We start from the raw sequence: 14,518 nt of genomic DNA on the forward strand, positions 1-14,518 counted from the left end.
AAAATTGTGACTTCGACTCCAGTGGTTTGCTCAAATAATTATGTCATTTGACATAAAGGGACTCCTTTTCCCTCAGGAAAAAAAGATGGATATCCTTCCCACTTTTAATCATTTACGACGTCATTGTGAGTTTGATTGTTCTCATGCTGCGTTCGTATATATGTACACCCCGTGGTTGTGTTTTCTTACCTCCACCTTTTAAAACCACGCATATTAATTGCAGACTACACAGCTTGGCCATGGGCTCTTCGCCAGACAGCGATGCAAGCATATCTTCCACCTTATTTAGAGTTGTGTTTTTACAGAAGCCTCAGCTGCTCCCCTCGTGGGGAGTGGGCCAATGTCCGGAAATAGAAAGGATCAAGGGAAGGCGTAATGAGACGGGGAAAGATGACCAAAAATTCTCACACACAAAAAAAAGACTTCTTACTTCTCTTATTTGTATTTCTCTGGGAAACATTTTACACGTCCTCGTTCGTTTTTAACAACAGTTTCCTGTCGGCAGTAGGGAAAGTGGAAGGAAGAGAATGTTGACATCAGCTGTTGCTGTCAGTTGGTCAATCTATGGGGGGGGGGGGGGGGGCACATAAATTGAACAGCGTGGAAAGTGCTCGGGGTGATGACTGAGGAGAGGAGATGGAAGTCAGCTGGAAAGAGGGAAGCGGGTGGATCAAAATACACAGAGAAGAGAAAGACCTAACCGGTACTCCCTTCCGATAGAAGACATACAATAACTATGGCTGCTAAGGGACGTGGATGCAAAAATGGCGGTTACATGTACTTAAAGGACAACCGACACCATTTTTTTGTTTCCTAACTGACATCATGAAAACGTTTTATAGCATCTAAAATACCCGAAACACGCAGGCTGATATTTTTAGTCAAATGAAAAACACCAATAAAAATCACTTAGTCTCCCAAAACTACTTCAAAATGATCTCAGAAAGTTTCAGTTTCAGAAGGTCCTGCCCCCTTGTTCGTGACGTCACACCAGGACGTCTTGCCTTGCTCTAAAATCAAAACAATGGCTTCAGATTGGGAGAATATGCTTTCTTGTTACTCATCCAGATATGAATATGATTCAAATAGTTCTGAAGAGGAAAGCATACATGTTTGCAATCGATTGAAGAAGTTCTTCGGGGTCATTTTGAGGCATCAGGACTCCAATGTAGCGTCCCAGAAAATGCAGAAGATGGCGCCCAAGCTCCGTTGGAAATGAGCTGATTTATCTGCTGGGAATTTTTGTCAACTAGTATCAAATTATAGTCTTGGTGCAACACACAACGATTCACCATCTCGTTATTTATGTGTTTTTCTTCTAATTTCGCCATCAACACGAAGTTTTCAGACAAAACAAAGTACCCAAAATGCATTGTGTGTCGCTTTCTCGGTCAGTGACGATACCTACCGTGACATCACGGTAGGTGTCGTCAAAAAATGGTGTCGTTGTCCTTAGGCAGGCATTAATCTGAAGTGTGACGTCACAGGTTCATCTGCAGTAAAGTGCCCAGTTGATCCTGTGCCAAAATAACCTCGACTTGACTGATGCACCATCTTTTCTTTTTTTCTTTTAAATCAATGTCACAGAGATGATCTGCTGTCTAAATATGGAGGGATGGGATTGGACACATGGGGACGTCCATCAAGAGATTGTAAAACGGCACCTACGAATTTGATTGGCCGCCTCCGGTCCAATCCTGGTCATTTTCAGTGAAAGTTTGACAGGATGCGAGGGTACTTATGTGAGTGAGGGGGGACACAGGGACTCCTCTATCCCACCCGTGGAGCAAGGACACATCCTTTTTTTTCAGCCAGTCAACTGTTTTTTTGGCGGTGCTTGTTTGCACAACAGCTGGTCACCATGGTAAGAACTTGAGTGAGCATTTTGGGCCTTTTCTCTCTTGTTGGTGTTGAGGATTTTGGCTCTCACCCGGAGAGGATACAGGAAAGATGAGCAAAGATGGAGATGGATAACACTCTGAGTCAGAGGACATGCTCAGAGAGAGAATTTCTGATTTTTTTTTCTTTCAGAAAACTTATTGTAGGAAGACGATGGTGACGGCCGCCATTTGTCATCCAAAAATCACTGCTAACTTTTGCTCTCCTCTGTGAGGTTTTCATCTGGTTTTTTTACATGGTGCTATATGGAATCTAAACCCGATCTAAAGGATATTTACATTTAAGCCAGCCGCACTAAAGATAGCGTCTCACACACACAGATGAGTAAATTGAGACAGACCTTTTGCGAGTGTCCTAATTTAGGATGTTCACCTTGACAAAAAAAATCCTCCTCAAATCCTTCCTCAAGTCTCGTTTTAAAAATAGCTGAGCCTCAAGGATTTGTGTGCGTGACCACATGCGACGATACTGAAGATGATCCATGCATGCAGAGCCACAAGAGAGTCAAACGTCGACAGTTCATTTTCCTCATGATAAAAGTAGCTTTTTTTTTTTATCAATTCTGTCAATTATATTTCTAAGCGCAGGAATATGAACACGTTTTCCATAAAGTGTTCCATAGAGGCCTATTTTGTACATTGGCAATGTAATTTGTCAAAGATCTCAAATGAAAGTGTGACGTTTATATGTATAATATATGAGCAGAGCAAAGTTCAGACTTTAATATATAATTTTCTTTCCTAGTTCAAATAACTTCAACTCATTAAAATATATATTTTTTCTGAATGTTTCAATGAGCTTCCGATTAAAATGTCCGCACATAGTTAAGCATTTGGCTCATATCAGTTATAGTGGACATCTTGATCAAGGCAAAAACATGACATCTAATTATCCTGTGGGCGTTGTCCATCTTTTCCAACATTTCCTTCGGATCTGACGTGGTTATATCTGTAAAATTATTTATATGCATCCGTGTTCAGTGTATGTTCCAGGGAGGTATAGGACTTCTTGGTTCCACCTGGTCTTCCTCGGTTCTTGTTGACATTTCTCTCCATTTATCCATTCTAATCTCTTTTATGTTGTTTAAAAAAGGCAACTTTCACTTAACATAAATTAATAGAAATTCTTATTTCAGAATTTTTGTCAAAATATGTTTGTACACATGAAAAACTATTTTCCAAAATGCAATTTTGATTATTCAGAGAGAGAAAAACATCTATTTTGCATTAATTTAACCCAGTTAAAACATTATTTTCTCACTATGAACACATTCGTCAAAAGTTAATAGAGTATGTACACAATGAATGGCATGATTATCAAAATTGAGTTTTAAATGATGGTTTTATCGCATTTTTGGAAGGTCATGATCCAAATATTGTTAATAATATGGTATTTTCAATACTAATAATTGTGATAAAGCGACATGAATATGACTCGATACCAACCTGACTTCTAAAGCATGTGGAAAAAAATTAGCGGTAATACTGCCTAACACCCTTTGAGAGCACATGCAAGGCTGATATTGTTAGCACACATTGTTTACATAACTGTCTGATGATGTTAGAAATCTATTTGAGTGAATGATAAGTCATTCCTATGGTGCAGACTTGTTTTTTTTTTCTTTTTCTATTGTTGATGCTTAAGCTAACTCATGAGGCCACTGATGAAGACGATTGTTTCCCCAAAAACTGTTTGGAAGAGGGGTTGGTAGTACCTTTCAACTCGTCACATCGTCAGAAATGAAAATCAAATTGCCTCCATGGACAAATGACAAAATGGCGTTCTTCAATTGTGTTGTTCTGAACATGGAGGAACAGCAAGATTCAAACCTCAAAATTATATGGGAGGAATGCTAACCAGCAGTTCAGTGTTGCCTGCTTGTGTTTCATTATACTGTATTATTATTATTTATTAGCTTTCCCACTGTATAAATGTAAATGATTATCTAGTTTTCTACTCATAAAACGCATGGAACACAAACTCCCTCTAGTGGTCGAGGAAAGAATTACCAAATCGTAGTTCAGTTCGATTGAACTTTTCTGTACAAACATGAAATCTGTTTCATTTTGACGACAATCTCAATCTACTGCGCGATTGAAATTTGTGGTAGTGGCATAAGACACATTTTTTTTCAGGTTTAAATATTGTGTAAAAAGTTTGATCACTGCTGATAGACAGTAAAATACTGTCCGTTTATATGCAATTTGCTATAATGCTTCTTTCCAGTCAATATGTTGTGAGTTTTTTCTTTACATATTAACTCGTTTGCCTTTTTTTCTTAAAAGCCCACTGACGCTCAAAGTGACGCCCGCTCCTTCCTCACTGAGGAGATGATTGCAGGTAAGTCTATGCCTGAGTACTGAGTATGGACGCAATATTTAAAGCTGAAATCTCCCTTTTCGACACCATTTTGTTTTGTGTCTAGAGTTCAAGGCCGCCTTCGACATGTTTGACACTGATGGCGGCGGTGACATTAGCACCAAAGAGCTGGGCACCGTGATGAGGATGTTGGGACAAAACCCCTCCAGGGAAGAACTGGATGCCATCATTGAGGAAGTAGATGAGGACGGTGAGCAATTAAATTGTGACTCGCTTTCCGTTGATATTTCAATTTGTTGATCCGTTACGTGCTGTGAGATGATCTGGATCCGAGCTTGTAAACTTCCCTCACCCTCGGTTTCTTACATCCTCTCCCCAGGCAGCGGTACCATTGACTTTGAGGAGTTCTTGGTCATGATGGTGCAACAGTTAAAGGAGGACCAGGCGGGGAAGAGTGAAGAGGAGCTCTCTGAATGCTTCCGTATTTTTGACAAGTAGGTGTGACGGGTGTCACAACAGTGACTGTCTTGAGCTCCACATTGCTGCCGTCTTATTAATACCAGACGCGTGGATATTTACATGATGTCCCTGAACGCATCACATGCGTGACGTCGGCGCAAAGACGCGCTGCGCTGTAAAATGGCGGCACAGTTCGACACGCCACTAACACTCACGGCCAAATTAAACACGACACAAGAAACAAAATGCTATACAATAAAAACAAAATGAAACAATCATTACCTGCAACACAGTATGGCGGAAGGGATGGGTGAAGTCGCATGGGTTTCATCTTGTGAACAACTACGCAACAGAAAAACACTATGAAGCACAACAGCTTCAAAGTTCCACTCGACAAAACTTGAATTAAATAATGACACAAAAAGTAATCTGGACTAGAAAGGAATCAAGTGGACTAATTAGATACACTAGACAGTACAAAAGGGAAAACAAAATAAGATATTGTCATGAAAATGCGAGTTAATCCAGAGGATTTTACAAATGCGACTCACCATAGACTTGTCCAAGTAGCTTTGAGAACTATGGGCGGGACTTCGTGGCATAATGTGCGTGTCGATGACATGGTTGATAAAATGAGGAAATGAACTGAAACGTTGAAGTTTCTACACAATGTAGTTCATTGAGATGTCGTGAGCTCATAAAAAAGCAGTGCAATCAAGAGAAATGCTACAAGATGACAATCAATGCAAAAAAATACTACAATGCTTATTTTCTACCATCAGGAACGGAGATGGATTCATCGACCGAGAAGAGTTTGGAGACATTCTGCACATGACCGGAGAGCCTGTCACAGAGGAAGACATTGATGAGATGTTTGGCGAATCTGACAATAACAAGGACGGAAAGATTGATTTCGATGGTAAGTTAGATGCAACAGAAGTAGAGATTTATAGCTAGCTACACACACAAATTCCTAGCAGACAAATCAGCCCACTTCCAAAGGAGCTTGGGCGCCATCTTGTGCATTTTCTGGGACGCTACATTGCATTCCAGACGCCTCAAAATGACACGGAAGAACTTCTTTAATCGATTGCAAACTGTTACTATTTGAATATTGAAGAACTATTTGAATCAAATTCATAACTGTATGAGTAACAAGAAAGCATCTTCTCCCAATCTGAAGCCATTGTTTTCATTCTCCAGCAAGGCAAGATGTCCTGCCGTGACGTCACCAACAAGGGGGCGGGACCTTCTGAAACTGGCCATTTCCGGTTTCATTTTGAAGTCGATTTTGGACACTTTAAGTCATTTATATTGGTGTTTTTCATTTGACTAAAAATATCAGCCTGCGTGTTTTGAGTATTTTAGATGCTATAAAACGTTTTTCTGATGTCAGTTAGGAAACCAAAAAAATGGTGTCGGTTGTCCTTTAACATATAAATTTGGGCTGCATTCCCAATTTTGAAAATCCCTGTCTTTTGCTTGCGTTGACATCTATTTGACAAATCTGTACTGTTTTATTAAATTGGTGCCTTTGATAACTATGACCATTCTTCATTTTGGCGTCTTTGAGGAAACCTCTTTTACATTGCAGCATTATGGATTAACACATGCTTTTTTTTTCTTTACAGAGTTTTTGAAGATGATGGAGAATGTCCAGTAAAGATCACATTCCCTGGTGACCGTTTTTTTCTTGCTCCTAAAAATCAGATCACTGGATTTTTAATTGGCATCATTTTGTTTCGGGGTTGAATACCTTCAACTGTGCATATGAAGTCCTAAGGTCTGGCGAGAAGGTCTAAAAATATCCCTCTAGCCTAGCCCTTTTAAGACGAAGACACTTTCCTGCAGCCCGGTTCTCAGCTGTCCTTTGCTTGGCAGCTGCTGCTCCTCCTGACATGCGACACCAAGTATTCTCATCAAATCATCCAACTCCTCCTTCATGAGCCAATCCTGTCTCGTCTTCTGAAATAAACCAACCTTTTTCTCAATGGTTGCAAAATGATTTCTCCACTTATTTGTATTGTGCTCAATAGAAGTCATTCAAGCCGTTAAAAAAAACAGTAAATTAAAGATTAAAACGCATCCCTTGTTGGTGAACATAATAATGTTAGTTGGTCCGTCTTATTTCTAACCATGGAATTAAATTTTACTTTTTTCTGATAATATAAATATATAAATATAAATAATATATGCTATATATATATATATATGCTAATATAAATATTAGCATATTTGACAATAAAGCTGACTTTGACTTTGACTTTTGATAATGTTTTTTTTTAAATAATTCCATTGTACTTAATCCGTGACTTATAAAATATAACATATTTGAGCATCTGCAGAAACTATGTCTAAAATAAATAAATAAATAAATAAATAAATATGTCAAATAAATAAATAAATAAAAATAAAAATAAAAATAAAAATAAAAATAAAAATAAAAATGAAAATAATACAGCTGAAGATAAAAAACAATTAAAAAAAATAAAATAAAAATAAACAAAAATTAAAAAATATAATTAATTTAAAATAAATAATAATAAATGTTAAAAAATGACTTCATATTCAGCAAAAAAATAATCAAGGGAACACTTAAACTGCACAATGTAATTTTTTGAGCAATTTGTATGTGCCGCATCAGATGGTGCAGATAATAATAATACATTTCATTTATCAGCCCCTTTCAAAACTGTCAAGGACACTTTACAGTCACAGGATATTTTTTTTCCGTGGGTGAGCAGCGGCAGCCACACGCGCCAGCGTTCACATTTGAAAGTCGCTTATAAATACAAAAAAAACATGCATGGCAGTCTGATTGTGTATGTGTGTGATATAATATGATGTATTAACCACTTCCAATGGGAATTTATTGTCAATTATATGACAAAATCATTTTTTTTCAACATTAAATTGGTGTCAAATTGATACCACGTACCTGCTGGGATGGTACGACATTGCCCCACTTCCCTCCTTGCTATTAAAAGCTCAGTTGAAGATGTATAGGTGGAGCGTGGCGGTGAGTTATGAGAAGGGGTTTGGCAGAGGCAGGGTGTGACTGCCAACCTCAGTGTGTTCTTCTACTGGTCTTGAATGTCACACCCTGACTGGAAAATATTGATCATAATTACCACAATGAACCTTACGGCGGTTGACGTCATGCTAATGTTAGCAAACTGGTTTTTAAAACTGCAACACGAGGCCAACAGGGTTGGGGGTTGTCTGACTGTTTACATCATAAAATGATGTAATATGACTAAGCACGGATGCATGCCTCAAATCTTTGCGTTTTGCATCCACGTTTGTTGCTCTAAAAAAATATTTGCTGTATAGAATCAATTTATTTGGTTGTACGGGCCAAGGTTGTTTCTAGAACTTGCGGCAACCCCAGGGCCATAGAACCTCACCCGAAAACCTATTTTAGTCAATATAACAATTGGACAAACAAATTCAGCTGAAAACAAACAAGCCAGCGAGTAGGAGGCCCAATAAAGGAAACCGCCAGATTCGCTGTTGTCATTGCAGGTGTTTTGTGTAGTTTGGTATTGATAAATTTTAGTCTTCTCTGAGGAGGCTCCTCATAACAAAGTAGGTGACGGAAGCAATGCCATGATTTTGTCATTGATATGGGCCGATGGCAGCTAAACGGTTATAAGTGTGCGAGAATGATCCAAAGTTCAAATTCTTCCAGAGGAACACATTTGTATCATTTGTCTTGTTCATGTTTGTACTGTACTGTATTTGTCTCCTTCATGTTGCATTTTCCGCTCATTATCCATCCACCGCTGCAAAGTTCCTACTTTCAAGCAGTTCCACCTCAAGAAACATTCCCCTCCAAATTGTGATTGGCTTATCTCGGTTCCCCAAGAACCCTAAAAGTTCAGGAGACTATATCTGGTGAATGGTAGGAACTCGGGGGGGCGGGGCGGGACCTGGCCATGCGGTTTAAAGTGTGTCTGAACCCTCACTTGACGTCTAGTCTCTCCGTTGGGGTACACGCGATTGACTACTCCTTTGGGGCTTTTTTTTCCTTGGATATCTAGGGGGGGGAAAGCTAATCCACAATCATGGTAAGAGAGACCGTTCCACAAGGGCCTGTCCAGGAGCCTGGAGGGCATGGCCGTCATATCTATTGGCTTATTTTATCCAAGCGTGAAATATAGTCGATTATTGTTGGTCGATAGACATTCCAAGTTATTTATTTATTTATTACTTTATGTATTTATTAATGTATTAATGTATTTATTTATTACTTTATTTATTTATTTATTTATTTATTCGTTTATGCATTCATTTATGTATTCATTTATGTATGTATTTATTTATTTATGTATTTATATATGTGTTTATTTATGTATTTATTTATTTAGTACTTTATGTATTTAATATATTAATTTATTTATTACTTTATATATGTATTTATTTATTTATTCATTTATGTATTTATTTATTTATGTATTTATATATGTGTTTATTTATTTATTTATTTATTTATGACTTTATGTATTTATTAATATATTAATTTATCTATTACTTTATGGATGTATGTATTTATTTATTCGTTTATGTATTCGTTTATGTATTTATTTATTTATGTATTTATATATGTGTTTATTTTTTTATTTATGACTTTACGTATTTATTAACGTATTAATTAATGTATTTATTTATTCGTTTCTGTATTCATTTATGTCTTTATTTATGTATTAATTAATTAATTAATTAATTAAATAATTAATTAATTAATTTATTGGGATAACCTCTTTTTAAAATGAAATGTTATCATGATGGCCTAACTAACCCTTTCATATCACCTTTTATAATTTTTCAAATGGCTGAACCAAATTTGACTGAAATTCAAGTTAACAAATATACCTCCTTGCCTCATCCTTATCACTTCTTTGTGAAAGCTAATTGGATTCCATCTTCACTTTTATTTTTAATATTCCACCGACGAATTACATCAACAGTTTGTCAGATGACAGCAAAGTTGTTGATGCATGTGACATCATGACAAGGCTTTCCAAAGTGCGTCTGGAAATTGTTGGGTAGGCGGCAGGAATGGCGCAGGGGTAGCATGCAGCTGCTCAGGTGCAGATTCCGCTTAAGTGACAAATTCCCCAGGATTGGATGTCTGCAGGCCATATAGAGCCGAGCCTAATGTGTTGAGCCTGAAATAGCCGGGTTAATTTACAGCGAGCTCAACAACAGGCCTTTTAAAGATGCCGCCACTGCTCCTTGTCACACACTGCGATGCGAAGAATGTTGTTTGACAAAAACGAAGAAACGTGCAATATTCTACATATATCGAGGAAAAGGTTTCTTCAGCCGTCATCTGTACTTCTTTGAAGGTGTCGGACGTTTCGCTTCTTATCCAAGAAGCTTCGTCAGCAAACTAAAGTCTTACCGGTAGTTTCGGCCCTATATATATATCCCTATTGTCCAGACATGGCGGTGCCGGACTCTGTTATGATAGGTCCCTGCTCTCTGGTTCAAATTCCTACTTATTTCAAACCGATAAACACTTTACGGCAAACATTAGTGCATCCAAAAGATAGGCTGCCAAATGAAAAACAAAGTCATGTAGTTTATTTAATACATTGTAAGAATGAAAATTGCAAAGAGCAATACAGTGGGAAGACTAAACAAACTCTCAAAAAAGACTTTATCAACATCGCAGGGATAATACTAGTGGGCCTCAATCGACAGTACATATGCACCTAAAAGCTAGCAACCACTCATTTGACGACAATGAAGTTAAAATCTTAGCGAAAGAACATGGATGGTTTGAAAGGGGAGTAAAAGAAGCCATTTTCATAAAACAGCTAAATCCTTCACTAAACCGATATGGTGGGGTGAGGTTCAATTTGGATCGTTCGTACAACAGACTGCTTAGGCAACATAGGATTAGTTATGCTGATGAGGTGATACCAGGGCAAATAGGGCAATCAGGCCAGTCGTTAGTCAGGACAATAGAAGCAATCAGTCGAGCCGCAGGGAGTAGTCCTCTGCTCCCCCAACCTGAGAGCAGGGACCTATCATAGCAGTGTCTGGACAGTAGGGATATATATATATATAGGGCCGATACTACCAGTAAGACTTTAGTTCGCTGATGAAGCATCTTGGATAAGAAGCGAAACGTCCGACACCTTCAAATTTGTACAGATGACGGCTGAAGAAACCTTTTCATCGATGGACCATTCCTGTACGACTGAGAGCTTACTCAGACGTAATACATATAGTATCAGAACCCCGGGCATGCGCTGTCCCAAAATGTGTTTCAAGAGAAACCTTGGACATGCAAACATTGAAACAATGGTCAAAATATATAGTTCCTAGTGATGAAAGTGTGAATGTTTGCTTGCAGACTGACGCGCAGCAAGAGGCTCGCTCCTACTTGAGCGACGAAATGTTGGCTGGTAAGCACTAATACACAACATGATTCACATAAAATTGCTGGTCAAATGACAAGGTTATCCCTCTACTTGTTACTGGGTAGATATTTGTGCCTGCAAGCTTAGATTTTAATTGGCTGACGCAGGATCTGCTGCCTCATAAATAACACAAAGGATGGCAGGAACCGGAAGTGGGACAGATCCACATAGGTAAAAAGACAACACTGTAAATTCGAGGTTGTCACCCAGGAAGTTTGACTATAGTGTAACATGCAATGTAACAAGGCTTTGGATCGCCTATCGAGCATAATGACTACAATCAAGAAATTCCATTGATTGATTCATATTGAAAGGAATATTTAAAGGACAACCGACACCATTTTTTGTTTCTTAACTGACATCAGAAAAACATTCTCTAGCATCTAAAATACCCACACTAATTAAAAATGACTTCAAGTGTCCAAAAACGACTTCAAAATGAAACGGGAAATGGCCAGTTTCAGAAGGTCCCGCCCCCTTGTTTGTGACATCACGCCAAGACGTCTTGCCTTGCTCGAGAATCAAAACAATTGCTTCAGAATCGGAGAATATGCTTTCTTGTTACTCATTCTGTTATGAATATGATTCAAATAGTTCTGAAGAGGAAAGCATACATGTTTGCAATCGATTAAAGGAGTCCTCCCATATCGATTCGAGCCGTCAATGACAGCAATGTAGTGACCCACAAAATGCTGATGATGGCGCACAAGCTCTGTTGGAAATGGGCTGATTTGTCTGCTGGGAATTTTTGTCAACTAGTATCAAATTGTAGTCTTGGTGCAACACACAACAATTCACAATCGCGTTATTTACGTATTTTCCTTCTAATTTCGCCATCAACACGAAGTTTTCAGACCAAACAAAGTACCCAAAATGCATTGTGTGTCGCTTTCTCGGTCAGGGGCGTTCCCTCCGTGACGTCACGTCAGGAATCACCACCAACTCAAAAACAAGACTTCCTGAATATTCAGCGCCAGTCTTAAAACATAAAATATAGCTATATGCAGTGGAATCTTCTTTTCTTTCCAGAGTTCAAGGCCGCCTTCGATATGTTCGACACCGACGGAGGCGGTGACATTAGCACCAAGGAGTTGGGAACCGTGATGAGGATGTTGGGACAAAACCCAACAAGAGAGGAGCTGGATGAGATCATTGAGGAAGTGGATGAAGACGGTGAGCAAATAAGAACTTTGGATGTACGTATGTGAATATTATGTGGGAATTTTAAAATTACATCTGAAATTATTTTTTGGTACAAGTAAACCATCTGACCATCATCAGGATGTCATTCAGCAAGTTTAAACTCACCTTGACCTTAAACACTCATTCATTCAAATTCCTGACAGTCATCAGAATAAAAAGGTCCAAAGTATCAAACAAAACCAGGACAAGACTAAACAAAACTTGACAGGGTGAAACAAACACTGAATGGTCGTGCAGGAAGTCCTTTCAACTTCCAACGTGACACAACATGGATCCAACGCAGCATTAAAGATGATACGATTCAGTTTTAGATTTGACCTTTCTAGTCCATAATTGTGCATGTCCCTTTTTACACAGGTAGCGGAACCATCGATTTCGAAGAGTTCTTGGTCATGATGGTGAGACTGCTCAAGGAGGACCAGGCCGGCAAGAGCGAGGAAGAGTTGGCGGAGTGCTTCCGTGTTTTTGACAAGTACGAGTGCACTGTGACAAGGCTGCTTCGGCTTATTTGTGTATTTATCACAGGTGGCAAAATTCAATGGCACCCTGTGTATATGGATAACTGTCCGATTGAGTATTTTTATCGTGAATCTATTAGTACACATCTATACACACTACCACCGCCATTTTTGCAAGAATATGGCATTCACTTTAAAGGACAACCGAGGCCTCCGGACAAGTTGTGTCGATAATTTGTAAAATCACTTCAAATGACTTCTACTGAGCATATTTTACAAAAACTCCAGGGCATATAGCGATATTTTACGTTTTAAGACTCGCGCTGAATATTCAGGAAGTCTTGTTTTCGAGTTGGTGACGATTCCTGACGTGACGTCACGGAAGGAACGCCCCTGACCGAGAAAGCGACACACAATGCATTTTGCGGTACTTTGTTTGGTCTGAAAACGTCGTGTTGATGGCGAAATTAGAAGGAAAACACATAAATAACGCCATGGTGAATCCTTGTGTGTTGCACCAAGACTACTATTTGATACTAGTTGACACAAATTCCCAGCAGACAAATCAGCCCATTTCCAACGGAGCTCGGGTGCCATCTTGTGCATTTTCGGGGACGCTACACAACAGTCCTGACGCCTCAAAATGACACGGGATGACTCCTTCAATCAATTGCAAACATGTATGCTTTCCTCTTCAGAACTATTTGAATCATATTCATAACTGGATGAGTAACAAGAAAGCATCTTCTCAGAATCAGAAGCCATTGTTTTGATTCTCGAGCAAGGCAAGGGTGACGTCACGAACTGGGGGCGGGACTTACTGAAAATCCCCAATTCGCAGCTCAATTTTTTTGCAGATTTTGGACGCTTGAAGTCATTTTTATTGGTGTTTTGCATTTGACTAAAAATATCATCCTGCGTGTTTTGGCTATTTTAGATGCTATGAAACGTTTTTCTGATGTCAGTTAGGAAACAAAAAAAAATGGCGTCGGTTGTCCTTTAAACTTCTTTAACATTTAAATTCTTGGTATCCATTTGGAATCAAATGATGTGTTTGTCCAGGAACGCCGATGGCTACATCGACCGGGAGGAGTTCTCGCTGATCATCCGCAGCAGCGGCGAGCCCATCACAGAAGATGAAATTGATGAGCTTTTGAGGGATGGGGACAAAAACGGCGACGGCATGCTGGACTTTGACGGTACATATAGAACGATGACTCGAGTAGTCAAGAATACAAATGATAGCTATTAGCCCTCCCCCTGAGAAGGTTCTGTTCCGACTCTCATGCTATCTTGTGCTCACCAGAATTCCTCAAGATGATGGAGAATGTGCAGTAAAAGCAGATCTACTCGTGGACATTCCCCTTTACCCCTGTGAATCCACATCCTACCTTTGCTCAGTCAAAATTCATCTGACCGTGAAGTGAAGACGGAGGAGGGTCTTTCATGGTTGAAGCAGATGAAGACTGCTTCTGAATGTTCTATCAAGTCTGAAAAGGAGGACTGCGGCTGATCTCATTCGCAGACTCCTTGCTGCCCTGCCGCTTTTTCTTCAAGCTCTACTGCAGATGTAGACCAGATAAAACCTATTACTTAGACCAATTCATTCAAAAGTATAAAGAATTTACCTGCTTGAGTAGCAACAAGAATAAATGAACTAACAACGGGCTCACTTGTAGTTCGTCATAAAAACAGTTTGGGGAAGAACAATAAAATACGATTGTTTCTTCACTTTGTCCAATTCGT

At 39.0% G+C, this 14,518-nt stretch overlaps 2 protein-coding genes and 1 long non-coding RNA gene across 3 annotated transcripts; 2 read left to right on the forward strand and 1 right to left on the reverse strand.

The window, feature by feature from the left end:
* The first annotated feature begins 1,715 nt into the window (after nucleotides 1-1,715).
* LOC148904103 (troponin C, skeletal muscle) lies at nucleotides 1,716-6,668 on the forward strand. Its single transcript, XM_089014278.1, has 6 exons — nucleotides 1,716-1,864; nucleotides 4,185-4,239; nucleotides 4,325-4,468; nucleotides 4,598-4,712; nucleotides 5,460-5,596; nucleotides 6,309-6,668. The coding sequence occupies exons 1-6, from the start codon at nucleotides 1,862-1,864 to the stop codon at nucleotides 6,338-6,340; spliced, it is 486 nt and encodes a 161-aa protein (XP_088870404.1). The 5' UTR covers nucleotides 1,716-1,861; the 3' UTR covers nucleotides 6,341-6,668.
* Nucleotides 4,791-5,450, reverse strand: LOC148904104 (uncharacterized). Its single transcript, XR_016117212.1, has 2 exons — nucleotides 5,229-5,450; nucleotides 4,791-5,019 (listed from the first exon to the last, which is right to left on the reverse strand). It is a non-coding gene; the product is annotated as an uncharacterized LOC148904104 (long non-coding RNA).
* A 1,967-nt stretch (nucleotides 6,669-8,635) lies between the features above and the next one.
* LOC148904105 (troponin C, skeletal muscle-like) lies at nucleotides 8,636-14,503 on the forward strand. The gene is made up of 6 exons (XM_089014292.1): nucleotides 8,636-8,747; nucleotides 11,045-11,096; nucleotides 12,141-12,284; nucleotides 12,672-12,786; nucleotides 13,835-13,971; nucleotides 14,079-14,503. The coding sequence occupies exons 1-6, from the start codon at nucleotides 8,745-8,747 to the stop codon at nucleotides 14,108-14,110; spliced, it is 483 nt and encodes a 160-aa protein (XP_088870418.1). The 5' UTR covers nucleotides 8,636-8,744; the 3' UTR covers nucleotides 14,111-14,503.
* The last annotated feature ends 15 nt before the right edge of the window (nucleotides 14,504-14,518 follow it).

The sequence above is a fragment of the Hippocampus bargibanti genome, linkage group LG01 (genome assembly GCF_051943395.1).
Source record: "Hippocampus bargibanti isolate YZ-2025 linkage group LG01, ASM5194339v1, whole genome shotgun sequence".
Classification (NCBI taxonomy): domain Eukaryota; kingdom Metazoa; phylum Chordata; class Actinopteri; order Syngnathiformes; family Syngnathidae; genus Hippocampus; species Hippocampus bargibanti.